This window comes from Bactrocera latifrons, unplaced genomic scaffold (genome assembly GCF_001853355.1).
Source record: "Bactrocera latifrons isolate USDA-ARS-PBARC rearing strain unplaced genomic scaffold, ASM185335v1 scaffold_311, whole genome shotgun sequence".
NCBI lineage: Eukaryota > Metazoa > Arthropoda > Insecta > Diptera > Tephritidae > Bactrocera > Bactrocera latifrons.
The window spans coordinates 277,633-298,776 of NW_017536753.1; the positions used below are offsets into that span (position 1 = coordinate 277,633).

Below are 21,144 nucleotides of genomic sequence, written 5' to 3' on the forward strand. Positions count from 1 at the left end.
CGTTCACTGCCATTCAGCAGGCTGGAGAAGTGTTCCCTCCATAATTTAAGTATGCTCTGGGCATCGGTGACTAGATCACCTTTGGGGGTTCTACAAGAGCAGTTTTGATTTGTCGGTGTTTTAATTTGTCGGTATTTTGACTGTCGAGGTTCTAAATTCCGAGATTTTTATTGTCGGCATTACGTTATACACCCTTTAATCTCAATCGGATTGGACACTGAATCAGAACTCCTACAACCACTGAAAGAAAAATGAATTTCCTGAGAGAGATGAGTAGCCCGGACCTCCTGCAATTCATAGCTGTAATAACCGCTTCTGGCAGAAGCTTGTTGAATGCTACCTCGATACCGAGGAAGACCCCACTGCAAACTCCTTGTTCTTCTTGAAACAGGAGACAAGAATGTGCGAGGCAGTGTCCACCTACCTACCTTTGCAATAGACATGTCTGGAAAGTCGAATTCTTGGGAATACCCCTTATCTGCAGAGACTGATGGGTCTGAAATCCGTGGCCGACACATGCGATCTTCTACGTGCCTACGGCACGAACACATCCTTAATATGCTTCCGAGCCTTAGGAATATATCTCCATCTATGCGAACTGTATTATTGGGGTACCATTAAGATGGGTATGAAGGTGTGACACTTCGCTGGTATAATGGCTTCCGGCCAAGAAAATCTTTTGAATGAATTGATCGTTCACTCCAGTTGACTTTCGTTCAAAAGTCTCGATAGAGGGATATGCAGTCCGAGAAATCTGAGAGTTATTCACCCAAGGGAAGGAAAGTCTGGGGACAGCTTAAGAGTGTCCTGATAGCGCAGAGTCCAAGTACCATTCCCATCTTTTAAATACCCTAAGGGGATGCGATTTTTTGCAAAAATGAGCCTGACTCTTGAAGGTTTTTGACAACCTTCCAATTTTTCGTAAAAATCATTCCACGTCTTTTTTGGCGTTATTTCGAATTTGTAATTTGCCTTTCTGATCTTCTGACCGATGAAAAATTGGCGGGGTTATCATTTGATTTCAACCATTTTCATATTTGGCAGACGGTATTAAAAATATTGGACTTATTCATTTTTGGTTGATACAGCTTAAGCGGTTTGGGAGACGCATATACAGTCTTAAATATATTGCGGAGCGGGAACATGACACCCTTTTTAACATTTTCAAACCACAGATGCATTAGGAAGTGAGATTTGCTGTTTTAAATACCAATTCCGTATCTTAATTTTTGGCTTAGTAATAGTACTCTATACATTTTCGATTAATCGGATTTGTGGGCGTGGCAGTTGTCCGTCAATACCTCTTAAGATGCGATGAAACACGTCTTTAAAGTTTCAATAAAATGTCTAAATTTTTACTGATGTGGATTTTATCTCCTCTCGTTATCCTGATTACTTATATATACGAAGTCTGTTAAAAAATTAAGGTGAATTTATTTAATAGCTCCACAACTAGTTTTATAAAACTAACGAACAGACTGATTTTAATAGCTTACAAAGATAACCTAGAAATTCGTAATTCCCTGGTATTTTAACAATCACCTAAATAATTTTCGGCATAAGTGATCACAGAGACATATGTTTAGGAGAAGATTTCTCACCCCGCTATTCACATGTTCATTAAGCATTTTACAGTGGGCCTCTGCCTAAAATCTAATTTCTTCGGTGCGTGGCACGATGAACATCAGCGTTTCTGATATACCATGGATCCAATGTTTTTTAGTAGTAAGTAATAAGTAAATAAGTTTAATATTTTAACTCTATTCACTATTGCTACCTTAAAGATGTGGACCATATGGCCATACTGGTATTATTATTGTAATTATTGTATAAAATAATTGGCAATTATGTAGTATGGGATACAGTATGGTAGGCCTCTTACATAAATAATAAAATTGGGCCTAAGATATTTCCCTGCGGTACGTCTGCTTCAATTTGGAGAATAGGTTCCTTGATTTGCATAGAAAAATCTCAAGGTGATATATGATTCTAGGAAAGCTCAATGCTCTATCAAAATAACGAATTCAGAGAACGGAGTCATGTGTAAAAGTCCACACAAGGAAAGTTCTCTAAGCGCCATTCACTTGGGAGTGCTCAAAAACGATTCTTTTACAAATGGCTCAAGCAGCTCACGACTTCCAGTCTTAGACCAGGTATCTTCTAAGTAAGAATATCCGTTCGAAGGCGAACCAAAGTGAGAAGGCGTAACATCCTTCCACAGGGTTGGGCGATGGAGAAGGACAATGTGACCACAAATGTTTTCTATGAGTGCTTAGAGCGCTCCTACGATAGCTGCAACGACAAAATCGTGATTGGCGACTTTAAGGGCAGGTTAGGATGGGTTGATACTGATCTCGGAATAAGGGAACTTTCGAACAGCATTTCAAGCTCTTTACGGATGAATAGACTTTCGGAAAATTCAAAAGAACATCTGGTATGATGAGAGAAAAGTGGAGCAGACGTTCCATTGGCCGACTATAAGAAGTTCGAAAAGCAATTACCCGTCTGAAGAACAACAAAGCTCCGGGCCAAGGGATTGCCGGCCGAGCTATTCTTGATAAGGAGCATGCATCTTTGTAAAATATGGTTGAACGAAAGCATGCCCAAGGATTGGAATTTAAGTGTGCTCTGCCCAATCCACCAAAAGGGAAACCAGATTGTGTCAACTATAGTGAAATAAATATTCTAAACATCACATATATTTAAGGTTCTATCGAGCGCATTGTAAGAATGATTAAAGCTCACCGTCAACAAACTGATTGGACCTTATCAGTGTGGCTTTAGGCCTGGCAAATCAGAAACTGACCAGATATTCACCATGAGCAAAATCTTGAAAAAGACCCTTGCAAAGAGAATCGACACACACCACCTTTTCGTTGATTTCAAAGTTGCTTTTGACAGCCCGAAAATAAGCTGCCTCCCTCAGTATCGGGAAGGACCTCCTCGAGCCGTTTGGTACAAACTAGGTTTCAGACAAGGCAACTACCTATCGTGCGAATACTTCAATCTGCTGCTGGAGAAAATAATTCGAGCTGCAGATGTTAATCGAGCAGGTACAATCTTCTATAAGAGTGTACAGCTGCTGGCGTACCAAGACCTGTGTAGGAATCTACTTCACTCTCTGAGTAGTAGGGTGGGGAAAACGGTGGAATTCCGCCGGCAACCGACATTGGTAAAGTTTTCATATGCTTCGGAATCCCCAGCACCAGCAAAAGAACCTCTGCTAAAATCATGAAGGGCTCTACAAGCGGTAGAAGAAAAACAGCGATAGCTAGGAAGCTGAAGGCTGATGTCCGCTTAGCGGCCAGAACCAAAACCAGCGGTCAAGCGACTAAAGCCGCACGAGAGGGAAGACTCGGCTCAATAGAGTTAGGCGTGCTCGACCGCAGCAGAGATGTTTGGTGGATGGTGTCCCCCTAGGGTGTGAGAGTGCCGATTGGCACCATGGGCTTCATAAGCTCATAACATGTGCCGATGAGCGATCGGCTGATCTCTACAAGGAGGCCATCTCTCGAGTGTGGGAGGTTTGAAAAGGAGTCAAGAGCCGTGACTGGAGTGTAATTAGGTTGGATAGAACCGACGAATCATATCGGCAAACGCTGATTTTGCTAAATGCAGAATCCGGCGGTCCTCTCAGCAAAACTAAGGGAGCCATTAGCTATGATTTCGAACAGGTGGTCCTCAAAATACTCTCGACGATTGCCAGGGCCGCTCAGCCTTCAGATGCGGTGGGCATGACGGATGATGATGGTGAAACGACCCAAGTCTCTCTGACATCGCGACTTCTGGGGGCGATTCTGCCTTCAGTATCGAACAGCTGTTTGAGTAGGTGAGCGTTGAGCTAGAGCTCTTGGAGGAGAGTCTGAAGGATGAGATACCTCCTACATGCAAAGGCGACCACCGTCAACTTACAGCTTCGTCTATTTTTAGATGTCGTCTTGATCCAGGAACCGTGGCTGATGAGTAACGGCATCTCTGACTGTGAACGAAGAGTCAAAAGCTGTTGGCGACCAACGATATAGGTAGAAGCAGATCCTGCATGATGGTCCGAAATGAACTAACGACTTTTCCTTTATCAAATTCCAGAAACGCTGATATGGTGACGGCTAAGCTGGAGTGTGACACCGGAGATCTCTGGATAATCCCTGCATATATGCCGCACGACGATGAGATGGAACCACCTCCGTTTCTGTTGAGGAAAACCTTGGCTGAGGCGTCTCGAAGAGGAACTGCCGTCATCATTGGTTCCGACGACAACTCGTGGCATCCAATTTTGTGTAGCTCGAGCACAAATAACAGAGGTTAGTCGTTATTGGCATCATTGTTACAGAAAAGCTGTGCATTTGTAATAAAGGAAACTCTCCTAAATTTGTGACTGCCTGCAAGGAGGAGTCTCTGGACCTCAGACGGAATTGATCTCAAACTATAAGGTACTTGACGAGCACGCCTTCTCTGGTCATAGGTATATTGGGTTCAATCTAGTCCGGTAATGTCCGCCTAGAAAATATTTTAGGAATCCGAGGAAAACAAACTGGGAAATGTACGGCAAAAAGCTCCGTCAAACTCTTCCACGGGCGCCGAAGGGAAACTTATTAATCACCACGAACACGGTGGTTCGAAGCCTTTAGCTCAGCATGCAAAACTGCTCAGGAGAGCTCATGTCCACTGAAGACACCGAAAGGCTCTGGTGGATTATGTAACTATCGGAAATCAGAGCGTCCTGCAGACGTTTATTCAACAAGGCCCGTAGGAGTGAGTCTACTGACTACTGGGTGCTGTATAAAACGGGACTTGCAATATACAAGTCTGAGTTAAGGAATGCAAAGAGGTCTTCATGGAAAAGCTGCTACGAGTCTTCTAGATTCGGGGGTATTCTCGCAAAGAACTCCGTATCTCCGGGTTATCGTAAAGATGCAAATGGGAATCGTGCCTTGAGCAGCGAGGAAACACTTCGGATGCTTCTTAATGCTCACTTCCCGAGCTACACGTCCTCAAAGGTTCGTCGGAACCAATGATATCTCTTGTCTGGCTCCTGGGTGACCGGTGATTACCCAGGGTGATCAATACGTTCAAACCTTTCAAGTCCCCGGGACGGGATCTATGCGAACTGCATAAGTCTGGGTTACATCCCGGGGGCCTGGACACGAGTCAGAGTCTCGCTCATCCCGAAGACTGGCAGGGTTTCCCACGTTACGGCCAAGGACTTTAGGATTATCAGCCTCTCTGCTTTCCTGCTAAAAAATATGGAGAGACTGATTGACAGTTATATAAGGGGCGCATTCCGGGAGTTTCCTTAATATAGAGGAACCATGCAACAACGTCCTGCCGGAGGCGGACACTACTGCTCTCTACAATCTTTGGGTTGCATCAAACCTTAAGCAGCCCATTCACAGACTTCTGTCTGACAGAGTGATTAATACGAAATGGGGGAACGCGCGGGTTGCATCTCAAGTTACATCAATTGACCACATGCAGTTGTGCACCACATCGCATGATCCGCCAGTACGTGACCAAAGCAGCAGACGCAGCATATTTTGAGTTTTTGCGGTACACCCACACATTGGCGCAGACTAAAGCTGCTGATCTAATGGTCAGTGATTCATGACTCCAAGGAAATCACTTGTATATATTTGCTAACACGGATGAGAGAAGAAACCGTAACTCGCGTGTACGACGAAACACCACAAGGTGGAATTGTTTCCTCCCTTCTATGGATCTTGATCGTAAAATAGTTGCTTAAAGAACTTGAAGATCGGGGCTGCAGGGTGATTGCCTATGCAGACGATGTAGCGCTTATGGTCAAACGTAAGTTCCTGAGTACTGTTTACTCAGCGTCGTAACGAATTGGGCAGTCGAAAACGGTCTCACAAAATTGAGACGGCTTTTTTCACCAGAAGATAGAAGATCCCGGCGGTACCGCTGTCGCAAATGGGAGACATGCGTCTGCAACCAGTGGACACAGTGAAATATCTAGGGATATCTCATGTTGGATAGGAAGTTTTCTTGGAAGCCGAATATCGAAGAGAAACCAGAAAAGGCATCGATTGCCTTATACTGCTGTAGAGGAGGCATTGGAAGAAGGTGGGGTCTCTCACCGAAAGTGGTCCTCTGGCTCTTCGACACCATAGTGAATCCCATTATGTTCTATGATGTCTTTATGTGGTGGAGAGCTCTAGGAAAGACCACACATGCGAAGGAACTAGAAAGCGTTCAGTGGGCGGCGCTCATCAGCATGTGTGGTACACTAAGGTTCACCCCAACCATGCACTCATGACCAAGTGCAGATTACTTGGGTGCCTGGTCTCAAAAATATAGCCGGGAATGAACTGGCAGCATCCACAGACATGGTAGGATCCGAACCCCATATTGCGGTGGGTCCTCATACCATATGGGAATTGCTCCGCAAGGGGGAAGGATTAAGTAGGTTATGTGGAGAGGTATTGGTAACAACTCCAAGGCATACTTTATGCCAAGTTGCTAATGGGTGGTTAAAACCTCGGCAGGCTTAAATATGTACTACCACTTCCTATTTGTCGATTCTAGACTGGCCACTGTAAGCTCAAGAAGCACTTATATAACATAGGCATAGCTTCTTTTGCAAATTACCGGTTCTGCGACAATACCATTTGATAAAGGAAGCCTATGAGTGTATTTGTTATTAAATTTAACTCTAAATGTGCGTTCCATTTTATTAGCTGACAAAGAACAAAGTTTATACCTATTAGATCAAAAGTCCTTTCGAAGTCCAGTAGTACAAGTGTAGTAACATGGCTTCGACTTGAGATGTGCCATGTGAACAATTTTTTGTAATATGAAATTCTGTCAAAGAAAGGTGTTTTTCTTGTTGAGCTATACAAGGCTTCTTTATTTTTGAATTCCGCCCAATCCTAAACAATGAAATGTTCTTATTCAGATGGTTTACCGATTAAGGTTGTTGAAAAAATTTTGTCGTTCGATAAGAGAGAGCGTTGCCACTAGCCTAAATGTTTTTTATTGTTTTTTTTTTTTTGTTTTGTTAGTACACTCGTCATAAGAACGTATGTGAAGTTTCATTTCAATCTGTCAATTCATTCTTTGTTTACAAGCCATTTAGTGTCGCCGTTGGATTTTTTAACATTGGAAGGAATTAAATAACGAGCAGTGATAAAATTTTTATTTTGGAAGGTGCAGCGCCAAAAGAAATTAACGAACGAACGCTAAAAGTGTATAATGACTGTTCCACTAAAATTAAAACAGTGGAAAGCTGTGTTGCTGAAGATACACGTAAAGTACGTCCAAAAAGTGCATCAACACCAGAAATCAAAGCCAAAATACATAGATATAATAAAGGCTCTACACATTTCATTAGGCAATGTGAGCTATATTTTAAGTGAAGTTTTTGGTTTTACAAAGCTGTGCGTACAATGGGTGTATTCGCTAACAATGGACCAAAAACGCATTCGAATGCGACTTTCTCAGTAACATTTGGAGCATTTAAAAAAGGATAAAGGTTATTTTGTGCATCGATTCATCACTATGGTTAAAGATTTGTGTGAACGTGGTTGTTCGGCTTCGAAAGAAGTTCGTATCCGGAAATCGGCCAAAAAGGTTATAGCATCAGTTTTTTTGGGATGCGAGAGAAATTTTGTTTACGGATTACTTGCCAACTGCTAAAACAATTAATTATGAATATAATATTATTGAAACCTTTCGGACCAGTTGAAGGCAAAAATTCGTGAAAAAGACCCGCTTTACGCAAGAAAAAAATCATTTTCGATCAGGACAATACACCTTGACACAAGAGCATTCTGGCTAAAATCCATGAATTAAAGTTCGAATTGTAGCAGCATCCACCAGATTTGGCCCCCAGCAATTTCCATGTGTTTCCAGAACTCAAAAAATATTTTTTCATCAAATGAGAAGGTCATAAAGCACAAGACCATAGAGTGTCAAAAACCTAATCACAATCAACCAAAATGTTGTAACTGTGGTGAGGCTCATCCTACTAACTACAGAGGATGCGTAGTTGCGAAAGAACTGCAAAAGATTCGTGACCAAAGAACTGGCACAAAGAAAAACAACCCACGTCCTAAAAGCTCAATTGTAAGAGATACCAAAAGCCTCTCAGAAAACGCAATACGCCAACCAATGTCTGAAAATAAAGTTTCAACAGCAAATGAACTAACTTATTCGCAAGTTGTAAAAGAGAACACTTGTTCAAATGATGCTAGCATTCTTCAACAAATTTTAGAAAAGCTTACGAAACGAAATGAGTTTACATTTGCACTTGAGAAGAGGCTTCAGAAGCTCGAAAAAGCAGTCCAAAAAATAAATAAATATGACAAAATTCTTAAAAATTATGCTATGGAATGCAAACGGCCTTACTAAAGACCAAAATGAGCTGGAAACAATATTCGCTACTGAAAAAATTGACGTATGCTTAATATCCGAGACCCATTTTAGCAAGCAAACTTACACTAAACTCACAAACTTCGAAATGTATCATGCAATACATCCGAACAATTGTGCACGCGGAGGAGCTGCTATTATAATAAGAAGCAACATAAAACACCACGAAGAAAATTGCATATCTACAGACGAATTTCAAGCAATAGCGGTCACGATAGATAGCGAAAACAACTTGTCCCTTACAGTAGTTTACAGTCCCCCAAGACATCAAATAAAATGTCATAGCTATGTAGAATTGATTAATAGCCATAAAAACCGATTTATAATGGGTGGTGATTATAATGCGAAAGATACTCACTGGGGCTCGAGGCTTATAACCACAAAGGGCAGAGAGTTATTGAAAGCTCTTCAATTGACTGCTTGCAGTATCATGTCTACTGGAACACCAACTTATTGGCCAACAGATCCACTAAAAACACCAGATCTTATTGATTTTTTATTACAAAACGTATCTCCTCAAATTATATGTCCATAGAAAGCGGTTTGGATATGACCTCTGACCATTCACCAGTATATTTAAGACTACATGAAAGTGTTGTTATTAAGGAACCTCCACTTTCGCTAACAAATAAAAATACTGACTGGGAATACTTTAAGCAAATGATATCCAATGTTGATAGTCAGGTAAAAATAAGTTGTAATTCCGAACTAGATAACGAAATCATGAATTTGACAAATACAATTCAATATGCAGCCTGGAGTAGTACACCAATTAAAAGGAACGTCACAGCAGGTCATAAGTATACCAAAGAAATTAAAGAAATGGTAGCAAAAAAAAGCAGATTACGCCGAAAGTGGCAACAAACAAGATCTCCATCTGACAAAAGTTGTCTTAACAAATTGTGTAAAAAACTTACCAATAAGATAAAGGCATTTAAAAATATAACTCTCAGCTATTATCTGAAAAGTTTATCTAACGACCATAGGAAAGATTATTCACTTTGGAAGTGTACAAAAAATTTTTCTCGACCCGTAACTCAACATCATCCAATCAGAAAAGCAGACCAGACATGGGCCAAGAGCGATATCGARAAAGCAAATATTTTTTCKKCATACCTTGAAGGTGTCTTCAAACCATATGACACATYCAATGCAGCAGAAATGGAAYCTCATACTTACGAGAATTATACCGAAATTCCTCTAGTAACTAACGATGAGGTATATGCAGAAATAAAAAAACTGAAATGTAAAAAATCGCCTGGGTATGACCTTATTACCCGTGAAATACTAAAACAGCTTCCTCACATCGTTATATGTAAAATTACTGCCATAATGAATGGTACTATAAATTTTCAATACGTATCCATTTATTGGAAAACTGCAGAGGTGATTATGTTCAATAAACCTGGTAAGCCAGCGCATGAAATTACTTCATATCGGCCCATATCTCTCCTGCCAATACTCTCAAAACTATTGCAAAAACTGCTTGCTGTGCGTATTAACAACATAATTGAAGAGAGGAAGCTGATACCGGCGCATCAGTTTGGTTTTCGAAAAAATCACTCCACTATTGACATACAAGAACATAGAATAACTCGAGTCATTGAAAATGCCTTCGAAGACAAAAAAGTTTGCTCGGCCATTTTTCCCGACGTGTCTAAAGGCTTTGATAAAGTTTGCCATGGCGGGCTCCTAAACAAAATTAAAATGCTTTTACCAAAAACATATTACAATATTTTAAAATCATACCTTTCGGACCGTTTTTTTCGAATTAAACATGGAGATATGTGCTCTGATTTAAAGGAAATAAAGGCTGGTGTTCCTCAGGGTAGTGTGTTACCACCCATCCTTTACCTACTCTTTACGTGCGATCTACCACATGACGACAATTGCATTACAGCAACATTTGCAGATGACACTGCGGTTCTGTCTGTCGGCAAAACACAAAATGCATCAATTGCAAGATTGCAGGAACATTTAAACAAAATATATGAATGGGCAGCTAAATGGCGAATAAAATTAAACGAGACTAAATCAGTACATATTGATTTCACATACAACAATACTAGATATATGCCTCTGTACTTAAACGGTGTGCAAATACCATATCATAATACCGCGAAATACCTAGACATGACCCTGGACACAAAACTTAGATGGAGTGCACATGTCAAAAAGAAAAAGGAAGAATTAGAAATAAAATTTAGAAACTTGTATTGGCTATTGGGTAGAAACTCTGCATTATCCACATATAACAAAATTCTAGTCTACTAGCAGGTGTTCAGACCAGTTTGGACTTATGGGATACAACTTTGGGGCTGCGCAAGCCCTAGCATTGTTGCACAAATCCAGCGATTTCAAAACAAAGTTTTAAGATGCGCCGTCAATGCGCCTTGGTATGTTCGCAGTCACGATCCTGAACGCGATCTCGGAATTGACTTAGTTGCTGCATCAATCAAAAAATGTGCAAAGTCTCACATGGAAAGGCTTTCTGACCACGTGAACACTGGAGCCAGGGCTCTTGTCATTCGAAGTGAATGGAAAGAAAGGCTTAAGCACAAAAAACCGTATCACCTTATACAGTAACCAGATTCTCTGCAACGCGTACGCAGAGCACCATTAATTATTTTGTATTATACAATAAGCAAAACAAATTGTTCGTTAGTTTATTTTATATTAACTAGTTATAATGGCATTGAAATAGAAAAAATATAAAAAAATGAGAAGGTCATAACGGCTGTTGAAGCGTATTTCGCAGATCTTCCGGATTCTCACTTCAGGGACGTGACATCGCTGCTAGCTTCAAATTGAGACCAATCCGTTTTGTCTGTGTTAAACTTTGACGATGTTTTGATTTTTTCATTAATAAAAGTGTCTTCATTAATGCCTTCATTAAAAAGCTTCACTTCCGTGTATATGTTTTAGAATTTTCTATGATCGTTTTGGCGCTAAGTTTGCTGAGCAAAATATTGCGTCGACATTTGTGAAACTTTGGTGAGTCGAGAAATGAGTAGGTGACCCATCATTGAGGACTACCAAATTTGACGTTAAAAGCATGTATTTTTTATATTCCCCTTTGATTGTCTGTGGTAGTCCAATAGTTAAAATCAGTTATTAGCGATTTTATTTGTTTCTTGAAAAGTTGATTTTTAATGTTCTAATTGAATCTAATAATTCCATTTAGAGTTTTTTTGAGTGTTTAGCGGACAGGTTGAGCCTGCACCTACAATGATTATTAGTTTTGAAGAAAGCCTTTCCATGTGAGGTGTTTTTAGGAAAAGGTGGATATTTCATTTACTGATTGACTCTCATCCAACATGTGACCCTTATTTCTTTCTCTTTTCTTTTCTCTCATAGCTGCATTTAAAACTGTTCGGTATTGTTATTATATGTATTATGTATTACACTAAAGATCCTATTTAACATTATTTATACTGTTGCAGAGAGAAGCATCTATTTATTTTGAGACATTTTGAAAAAATGGTCCCGCCCGATAATAAGTTGAGTGTATATATCTTCCAAACCATCCAAGATGTAATACTAAAACTCTTACAACAATGTGAAAATGGATGATGTCAACCCCGCCCACTCAAATAACGGTTATGTAAAAAATTATTAAAAGAGTAATAAATAAGAGAGAGCGTTATAGCCACCATTAGGCGAAATCGCTTATCTCCGAAAGTACTAGACAAATTGCAACTGTTCATTCCCTCACAAGCTGAATATGTGGATCCCAGTGCTGATGCCTCACCTTTTTTGTTGAATATATCGGATATTTTATAATAATAATGATATACCATTCAGTCGAAATTGAGAACAAACGAGTATAATGACTTTCGTTATCCTAACAAACTTTATGCACGGTTAGTGTGTGAGTTATTTGCACAGTTTTGCTAACACGTGAAGCAATTCCCCTTGTTTTTATCCTTGCAAGTTTCATCCAAATATTAGCCTTTCCTACTTGTTATAAATAATCTTACTTGAAAGCAAACCAATCTGATTCTATAATCGTTCTGGGAGAATTCAATTCATCGTGTGAATCGTGAAAACTTACGCATGGTCATACTGAAATGACTGAGTCAATTTAAAAAAAATTATTGAGCCAATCGTTACAATTCATTAAAAACTTTCAAATGGGCTGAGCTGATCCCCTCTGTCATCTCAAAATGCTTGTTTTTCTTCCGCCAATTCAGGCAAACCAAAACCGTCCGGGGGGCTAAATCTGGGCTGTAGGTAGCTGTAGCTGTTCACATGAAAGGCGGTGTGAGCAGGGACGTTGTCGTGGTGCAACTTCCAATCGGTTTCGATGTTTTATCGGACCCGATAACCCTTCGTTTGAGTTTCTTGAGGACTTCTACGTTAGATTTTTATAAATAGTCGACGATCTGAGTTCAAAACTTTGCGCACACGAGTCGCATTGTCGGTGTTTGTCGAAGTCACAGGTTTCTCAGAAAGGCTTTCATCAGCGACCGGCGCTCCAAAAAGGTCTGGTGCCACCGAAACACACCATTTCTTGTTAAAGCAACATCTGAGTAAACCTACTTGATCATATCAACAATTGCGTACCTCTGCTTTAACGAACGGCACCACTCACACAAAATCGCCACACGAAAATGTTTGTGACCAGTCGCTCGTTCGTTAATTAGATTCTATTGAATCCAGTCGGTGCGCGCACGCTCCGAAGTGCAGTCCCAGCGAAAGAAAATCAGTCATATTACTTTCCGGACAAACCCTGTATGTTCTCATTACCGATAAAGCGCATTCTTGAGTATATATTTATAAAAGAAGAAGCTACATATATTAGCATAAAATGGCAAGGTAATGTTAGTAATATGAGCGGTAAATATGAAGAAGCACAAAATCACACCTTCTTCATTATCGTCATAGACACCGCTTATGCGATTATAGCCAATCTTTGCATTGTGGCGTCAATTTAAAATTCCAAGCGAAGCCAAGTCCTTCTCCATCTGGTCCTTTCAACCGTGTGGAGGTCTTCCTCTGCTTCCGCCGGCAGGTATTGCGTCGAATACTTTCAGAGCTTAAGTGTTTTCGTCCATTCGGACGGCAAACGATATTCGTCATGGCCAATGGGCAAAGGACCATAAATCTTTCCCAGAACTTTTCTTTCGAAAACCTGCAACGTCGACTCATCAGTTGCTGTCATCGTCCAACCCTCTGCACCATATAGCAGGGCGGGAATTATGAGTGACTTATAAAGTTTGGTTTTTGCTCATCGCGAGAGGGCTTTATATCTCAATTAGTCCGAAGTATCACCTGCTGCCACGAAATATTCTGCATTGGGTTTCGAGGCTGACGTTATTGTTGGTGCTTTTGCTGGCTCCAAGATAGACGAAGTTATCTACCACTTCGAAGTTATGACTGTCAACAGTGACGTGGGTGCTTATTCGCAAGTGCGACGACTGTTTGTTTGATGACAGGATATATTTCGTCTTGTCCTCGTTCACCACGAGAGCCATTTGCTTCGTTTCCTTATCTATTCTAGGGAAAGCAGAACGAACAGCGCGGTGGTTAAGACCAATGATGTCAATATCATCAGCATACGCCAGCAGCTGTACACTCTTATAGAAGATTGTACCCTCTCTGTTTAGTTCTGCAGCTCGAATTCTTATCGCCAGAAGTAAGTTGAAGAAGTCACACGAAAGAGAGTTGTCTTTTCTGAAACCTCGTTTGGTATCGAAAGACTCGGAGATGGCCTTTTCGATTCTGACGGAGTTTCTGGTGTTGCTAAACGTCAGTTTATACAGCCGTATTAATTTTGCAGGGATACTAAATTCAGACATCGCGACATAAAGGCTGCTCATTTTCTTCACATCACGAAATCATCTTTGAAACCGACGAAGGGGTGGTGAGTGTTCTCTCTTCACGGTTCTTTTCTATGACTTGGCGCATGGTGAATATCAAGTCAGTGGTTGATTTGCCAGGCCTAAATCCACATTGATAAAGAAAAATCGGTTTGTTGACGGTGGACTTTAATCTTTCACACAATAAGCTCGATAGAACCTTATATGTGATGTTGAGGAGGCTTATCCAATGGTAGTTGGCGCAGATTGTGAAGTCTACCTTTTTTTAGATTGGGTAGAGCACACTTAAATTCCAATCGTTGGGCATGTTCTACAAGAGTATGCACTGGGCTTGAAACCTTCTGTAAGCCGCCGCATTTTTTCGTAGAATTTTCGAGCATTACCCCCGTCGGCGAGCTTATCAAAGTCTTCATACTTACGAATTTCGGCACCTGTCTTTTTCTGTCTGCAATTGCGTCTCGTCTCCCTCTTCAGCTGTTCTTTTGTATTTTCCGAAAAGCAATTGTTTCGGTTTTCGGTTACAGCTGGACGTAAGGAGTTTGAAATGCCGTTCTACAGTTTCCTTATACCGAGTTGTTTACGCATGCTCTCAGAGAGCAGGAGTGCAAGCCGAGTAGAAAAAAAAAAACTGTTGGAGTTAGTAAGTCACGTCCACTTTTTGAAGATTTTAAAACCAAAGGTTCCTCTTAGTGTGATTCATTGCCACGCCCAAAAAATGGCATTAATCGAAAACCTATAAATTGTGATAACTAAGCTCCACTTTGGTACAATGAATTGTTTGGGGAGAAGCATATATGTATGTATGTTTTTAAAGTGTTTAAAAAGAGGGCGTGGCCCCTGTCTTTAATAAGTTTGATGTACAAATTTCTACCCACGCTTTAATAACTAAATTCGCTCAGGGAAAATTTTTTTGGCAGTCCTACCCGCTCTGTGAAATTGAGATTTCGGGTTATTATCCCTCCCTCTCCCCATAGAACGGTTTTGTTAAGACGTAAAATTCTACACATGAGATCATACGAGGGGCTTTGTAGGCGCCGGTATCAAAATTTAACATACGTGACACCGCCACTTTTAGATGAAAACCTATATCTCGAAAATGGACGAAATCAGATAAAATCCTAAGTAGTCTGCGACAATTTTAAGATCCATACGATTCTTTCTCTTTCCAGCATACAAATCAAACACATTCGCATTGCTAACTTTTTATCGGAAACATTATTCAATCTGTAAGATATATTATAAGAAATCCAGAGAGAATAGTTTCTGATAATAGTATGCCTACAGGTCAAAAAAGGTTCTTTGTAATTTTTATGTTTAAAATTAAAAATTGTCCGCTGAAACTTCTAAAACCCCTTAAATTTAGTTTTAAAATTTTTTACTGTTTATTATAATATTGTTAGTATAGAAATATAATGTACAACATTTCACAAATATGTATACTATATATGTAAAATCATTTAAACATACGGTGTTGAACTCAGTCCTATATAAACTAGTGAATTTTATTTTCAAGCTTATAGTGAAGATATTGATATTTTATAAAAAATATTTTTATATAATAATATAAGTAATATTTCATTTAAATGAGTAAATGCACATATTAATTAAATTTGTAGCAAAAAATTCTTTGTGGTGCCATCGTTAGCGTTTATGACACTTTTAATTCTTTTTTGGATGGATTCATATAAAGCGGTTAAATATTCGGCGATTACTGCTTTGAAACAAACGACGTCAACCGTCTTCTATTATTTGCTTTAACTCAACTTTTGTTTAGGGTTTCGTTTTGCGCTTTTTAGGGTTTCTTACAGACAATTCGTTTTGACGACGACTGAGCTTAATGATCAATCCAATTTAGTAATAACTGAATTTTCCTTTAATTTTCCAAACTGAAATGCAAAACTTACCGAGCGGGTGCGCAAACAAATTGAAGAATTATAAAAACTAAGGCTTGGATCACGCAACTGGATACCCCCCTTCCGTTACAATATTTTTATACTCTTGCAACCAATTGCTGCAGTGTGCAGTGGGCAAACATTTTTTGAAAAGTAGGCGTTGCCCCGTCTTTAACAAGTTTATTGTACATATCTCCTAAACCACTTAAGCTACAATACCCAAATTTGCCTAGCGCAAATATTATAACAGCTCCTCCCGACAGTGTGCAAACGGATGACATCGGAAGATAACCCCGCTCATTTCCCATATAACGGTACTGTTAAAAACTACTAAAAGCGCGATAAATTAATAACTAATACACCAGAGGAATCAAACATCGAGATGGTATGAGAAAGATTTATGGGAGCCGGAGTGAAATTGAACGATAGTTGTTTTTGGTGAAATCCCATATCTCGGGACCCAACCAATTAATTTCGGCAAAACTTAGGACATGGCATTATTTTTGGATGAAATCGGATAACATGACAAAAATGGGTTGAATCGAACCAATACTTTCCTTAGCCCCCATATACTTTGTACCGCATACATATATCGGCCAATACGTGAGTCATCATAGTGAAAATAAGAGACCGTGTTTTACTCATAATAGTGTTTCTTCGTGCATAAAGTAGATACATTTTAACGAAAACTTGACCTAGCTGCTATATAACTAATATCAGGATTTTCGAATATTGGCTTACTTTACTCTATATGATTGGTTTTACACTTTCAATTTTTCACTGGCTTTGATTTTTGCAGGTTGCAAGAGTATAAAATGTTCGGTTGCACCCGAACTAAGCCTTCCTTACTTATTATATTTCTGTTCACTGAGCCCTCTAATATTGAAATTGATTCCAATTTTTATTTGGAAATAATATATCACAATATAGGAGGAATGTTTTATAGTAGGCTGAATGCATTTTCTTGGGAATCGTTCAACCCGTCTGCAACGAACAGATTGATAACCAGAAGGCTTTTTTACGGGTTTCCTTTTTAACATTCCCATCGTATCATCACTACGTGGTTTCCGCAACTCTGCTTTAATCTCGGCTGAGTTTTTAAATCGGTTTTTGTTTTTAAATTGTTTTAAGTCAGAACGGCCTGCTTTTAAGTTACTGATAATTTTTCTTCCTGAAAATCTCTTCCCCTATAGTTTAGCAGTTTTACGATATTTTTCCAAAAAACATAGCTCTGAGCTTTAGTTAAAATGTATTTGTGCTGTAGCCAACGAAATAACAATAGCTTTTTGTGACAAAGAATGATACGTTTACTTGAACATGATATTTTTAGCAATGAAGTATAAAGCGAAAGTTTCCCTGCAAAGTCGTATGACCGCTATATTGGAATAATATCATGGATAGAGCTATGATTATTTTCCTGTTTCATTTGATGCTTTTCTCGCTACACAGATATGGGAAGCTTAGCGCACACTGCGTCAGTCGAGCGTATTTTGAGAGCGCAACGGTGGACAAAAAATTAAATATCTTCGGAATGGCATGAATGAACAAAGTTTTGTTGGCGGATTATTAATGGAGAACGTTTTCCGTGTTGGGTCGCATAATTTGCAATTTTTTTTAGCGTGAAGAAGGCATACAAAATTTTTAATTGTTTAAGAAAAATAGAATTAAAATAGTGTTATTTAAACAAATTGACAATAAAAAAATATTTATAATATAGCACGAACATTTTTCTTTTAGTAATAATGATGTGCTAATTTTCAAAAGTTTTCGTGTCACCTAAATTGACAGTTTGGTGTGGTTTTTGATCTGGAGGAATCATCGGTCCGTAGCTCTTTTGAAATGAAGTGTAAAAATCAACTACAAGACATGAGAACAAAACTTTGTAGTTAGTTAAATTGGTTTTAATTAAAGTTCAGTTGTAATTAAACTAATTTATTATATGAACTATAGCTGGGGTAATAAATTACGAATAATGATTGTTGTAAAAAAATTCAACATTTAAATGTATAGAGCAAATGGGGAGACATATTTTTTTTTGTTCCTTTGAATTTTGTCAAATTATGTTTGTGAATATCCTCATTTCTTTACAATGGATTAAAGGGCGATTTTTAGCAAAATTCTAGTACTATATAAAACTTTACTCTTAAAACACTGACAGACAGAAAGAACAAGTATAATTTAAGAATTGGCACAATAGTTTTTTGCAAATTACTATTAGAGAACTATTTCTACTTAAATTTACTGTTTTAATTAGGCTATAACCGGCATGGTGCCCGCGGAAGTAAGTAATGAAACAATGGTGACTGTAGCAGCAAAGATTTAAAATTATGAAAGGATTAATGAGTCAAATTAGTAAGTTTTTGTGTGCAATAAAGTTATTTGAGAGTTTTACAAATAAAAAAAAAATCGACTTCTTTCGCAACCCGGTGCGTACTGAAGTTCAAGTCATTGAAGAGTTGAAAAACGAATCTCACCTTGAAAATTTTGTAAACAAATAACATAACCCACAGGCTTCTACTTGTATGACGGGAAATACTCATTTGCTCCCCTATACTATAGTAGTCGCAGCTGTAGTGTTTAAAAACAACTGTTTGGTTTTGACGGCTGTTCGTTTTCTAATACTAGGATTCTAATAGTTGTACGTCAACGTACTACCTAATACCATAATTTTATTCTATTTACAATTAATTTTGTAGTTCTAACAAACAATTTGAGATGATAATTCCCTTAGCAATAATTTCATCTCCTAAGCCACAGTTGACAAAATTTGACAATGCAAAGTTTTTTTGGAGATATTTTATATTGAACATTCTGATTTTGACACTAAAATATCTTGATTACATACTTGTATTTATGAATTCTTTGCCACCAAGTGGACCACAAAATCTTGCTTCAATAATTCGAACATTTGTATTTTTTATTATAGTAATCCCAATACTGCAAAATACTCCGTTGGATATTGGACCAAACCAATTTTTTCGAGAGATTGAGTCATAAGTATAAATGTAACTGTAGAAAAAGTAATTGCTTCGTTTTTCGAAACCGAAAATTAATAATGATGTGTGAAACATGCAAAATTTTGATCTTCGAAGATAAATAATCCGATGATGGAGAAAAGTCTGGTACAATACAGGATAAAGTATTCTTTGTCGTATTCTAAATGATGGTATTTTTTTTGTGGAATCTCAATTTTTTTACTATTTGTTGTAATAGCCAAATTGCAATATAATATTGTTTCGCATATTAGTCATCTATTTTTGCGCCCTCTCTGCAGACACGGACCTCGAAATGAATTACGTCGAATGATGCTATTGTATAATTCAACTATTTTTCTTATTAAACATTTCCTTAGTTACCAATTGTATTCATAATGGAACATTCATCTGAAAATTTTAGAGTTTGTATTTTGTTTATTCGTTATAGGTCAAACCTCACATTATTTTATGAAAAACTTTTAAAAATATTTTAAAATTTTCGTACAACGAAAATGTCGCTATAATACAGCATATTACACTGGAAGAAATCAATAATTGTGAAATACAAAAACATTTACTGTTAATATATATTTAGTACACATTACAAAAGCAACATAATTTGCTGTAGTATGAATATATTTATAAGTCACGTATTTAATATAAGCTAATGTTTTGTTTACTAGATACATATACATAGTATGTTATATGCATTCGTTCATATATACAAAAAGTGCTGTCCTATGTTATCAACACTAGACATTACTAATTATACAAAAATTATTTTTCTTATTATCATATCGCTTATACATACACCATGGAACAAGTATTTAAACTTCCTTATCAAAAAGCAAAAATATTAACTTTGCGAGCACTATTTAGAAGATACAATAATACTATAAACACAAGAATTAAAACAAACACTTTTTCATTTATAATAAAATAAATTATCACATGATCTTTGAATATTACTCTCTGCGAAATCGTATATAAAGTGGTATATTCACTTATTCTGAGTAGTCCCATTTTGATTATTGGAAAAGCACCTCGCACAGACATGTACTTGAAACAGCTATTTTTTTTAAGTTGCATCGTTTTTTCGGTAAGGGTGTTTTTGCAAGAATTTAAAACAATTTACCGACTGTACGTTATCTTAAATAATTAAATAATGATTACATATTTCAGAGCGTCAGGGCTCGCTCAATACGCGAGGTTGCATCCAATCACGAAGTACCATCGATTTTAAATTTATTTGAGACTATTAATGAGAATTTTAAGAAATTTGGAGATACGGTTTCAAAATCATTTAATGCGCAGAAGTTTGAAGAAAATGGACGAGATGTTGCTAAACAATTAGATGAGTGGGGTGCAAATATCAAGAAAGAGGTAAATTTGATGAGTTAGTAGATCAATATTATTTTTCTAAACTTATTCTATTTATTTCAGACTGAAAACTTGAAAGATAACGAAGCTGTCAAGAGTTTAAGAGAATCAGTAGATAAAGCTCTGGAAGAAATCAAACAATCACCCGATGTAAAAGTCGTAATTGAAAAATATAAAATTGGGGCAGATGCGTTTTTAGCCAAAATAAACAAAATAAAGGAGACTGAAGAGCCGAAGTTGCAAGATCTTTCCAAGAAAATTTTGGAACAAACCACTACAACACTGCAGGATATCGCCAATATTTTTCAAAAAGATGTAAAGCAATAAATTAATACTTGAAAATAACTAATTTAAAGAATTGAAATATGATGAAATTTTAAACATGAGCTTCTTTGCGGAATGGTGAAGTTTCTTCTACAAAAATAAAAATGTTTACAGATATCACAAGATTGCTGAGAAAAGGTCTTTATAGTTCGGTGTCTCTTCACACACCGTGAATGGGTAAAATCAGATGATTTTTTCTATTTCTCATATAAAGGTTCTGTTGAAAATTACAAAAAGTACTTGGTATGTATCGGTTAATATTAAGATATTTTAATAAGTTTAATATTGGATATTCCATAGTTTAATGAAAAAAAATGTATATAGTCATTACACATATTCCCATATATAATAATTTTCGTTATT

At 37.9% G+C, this 21,144-nt stretch overlaps 1 protein-coding gene across 1 annotated transcript; it reads left to right on the forward strand.

The window, feature by feature from the left end:
• Window positions 1–20,066: 20,066 nt before the first annotated feature.
• LOC108970867 lies at window positions 20,067–20,906 on the forward strand. Its single transcript, XM_018936548.1, has 3 exons — window positions 20,067–20,176; window positions 20,260–20,460; window positions 20,521–20,906. The coding sequence occupies exons 1-3, from the start codon at window positions 20,132–20,134 to the stop codon at window positions 20,782–20,784; spliced, it is 510 nt and encodes a 169-aa protein (XP_018792093.1). The 5' UTR covers window positions 20,067–20,131; the 3' UTR covers window positions 20,785–20,906.
• The last annotated feature ends 238 nt before the right edge of the window (window positions 20,907–21,144 follow it).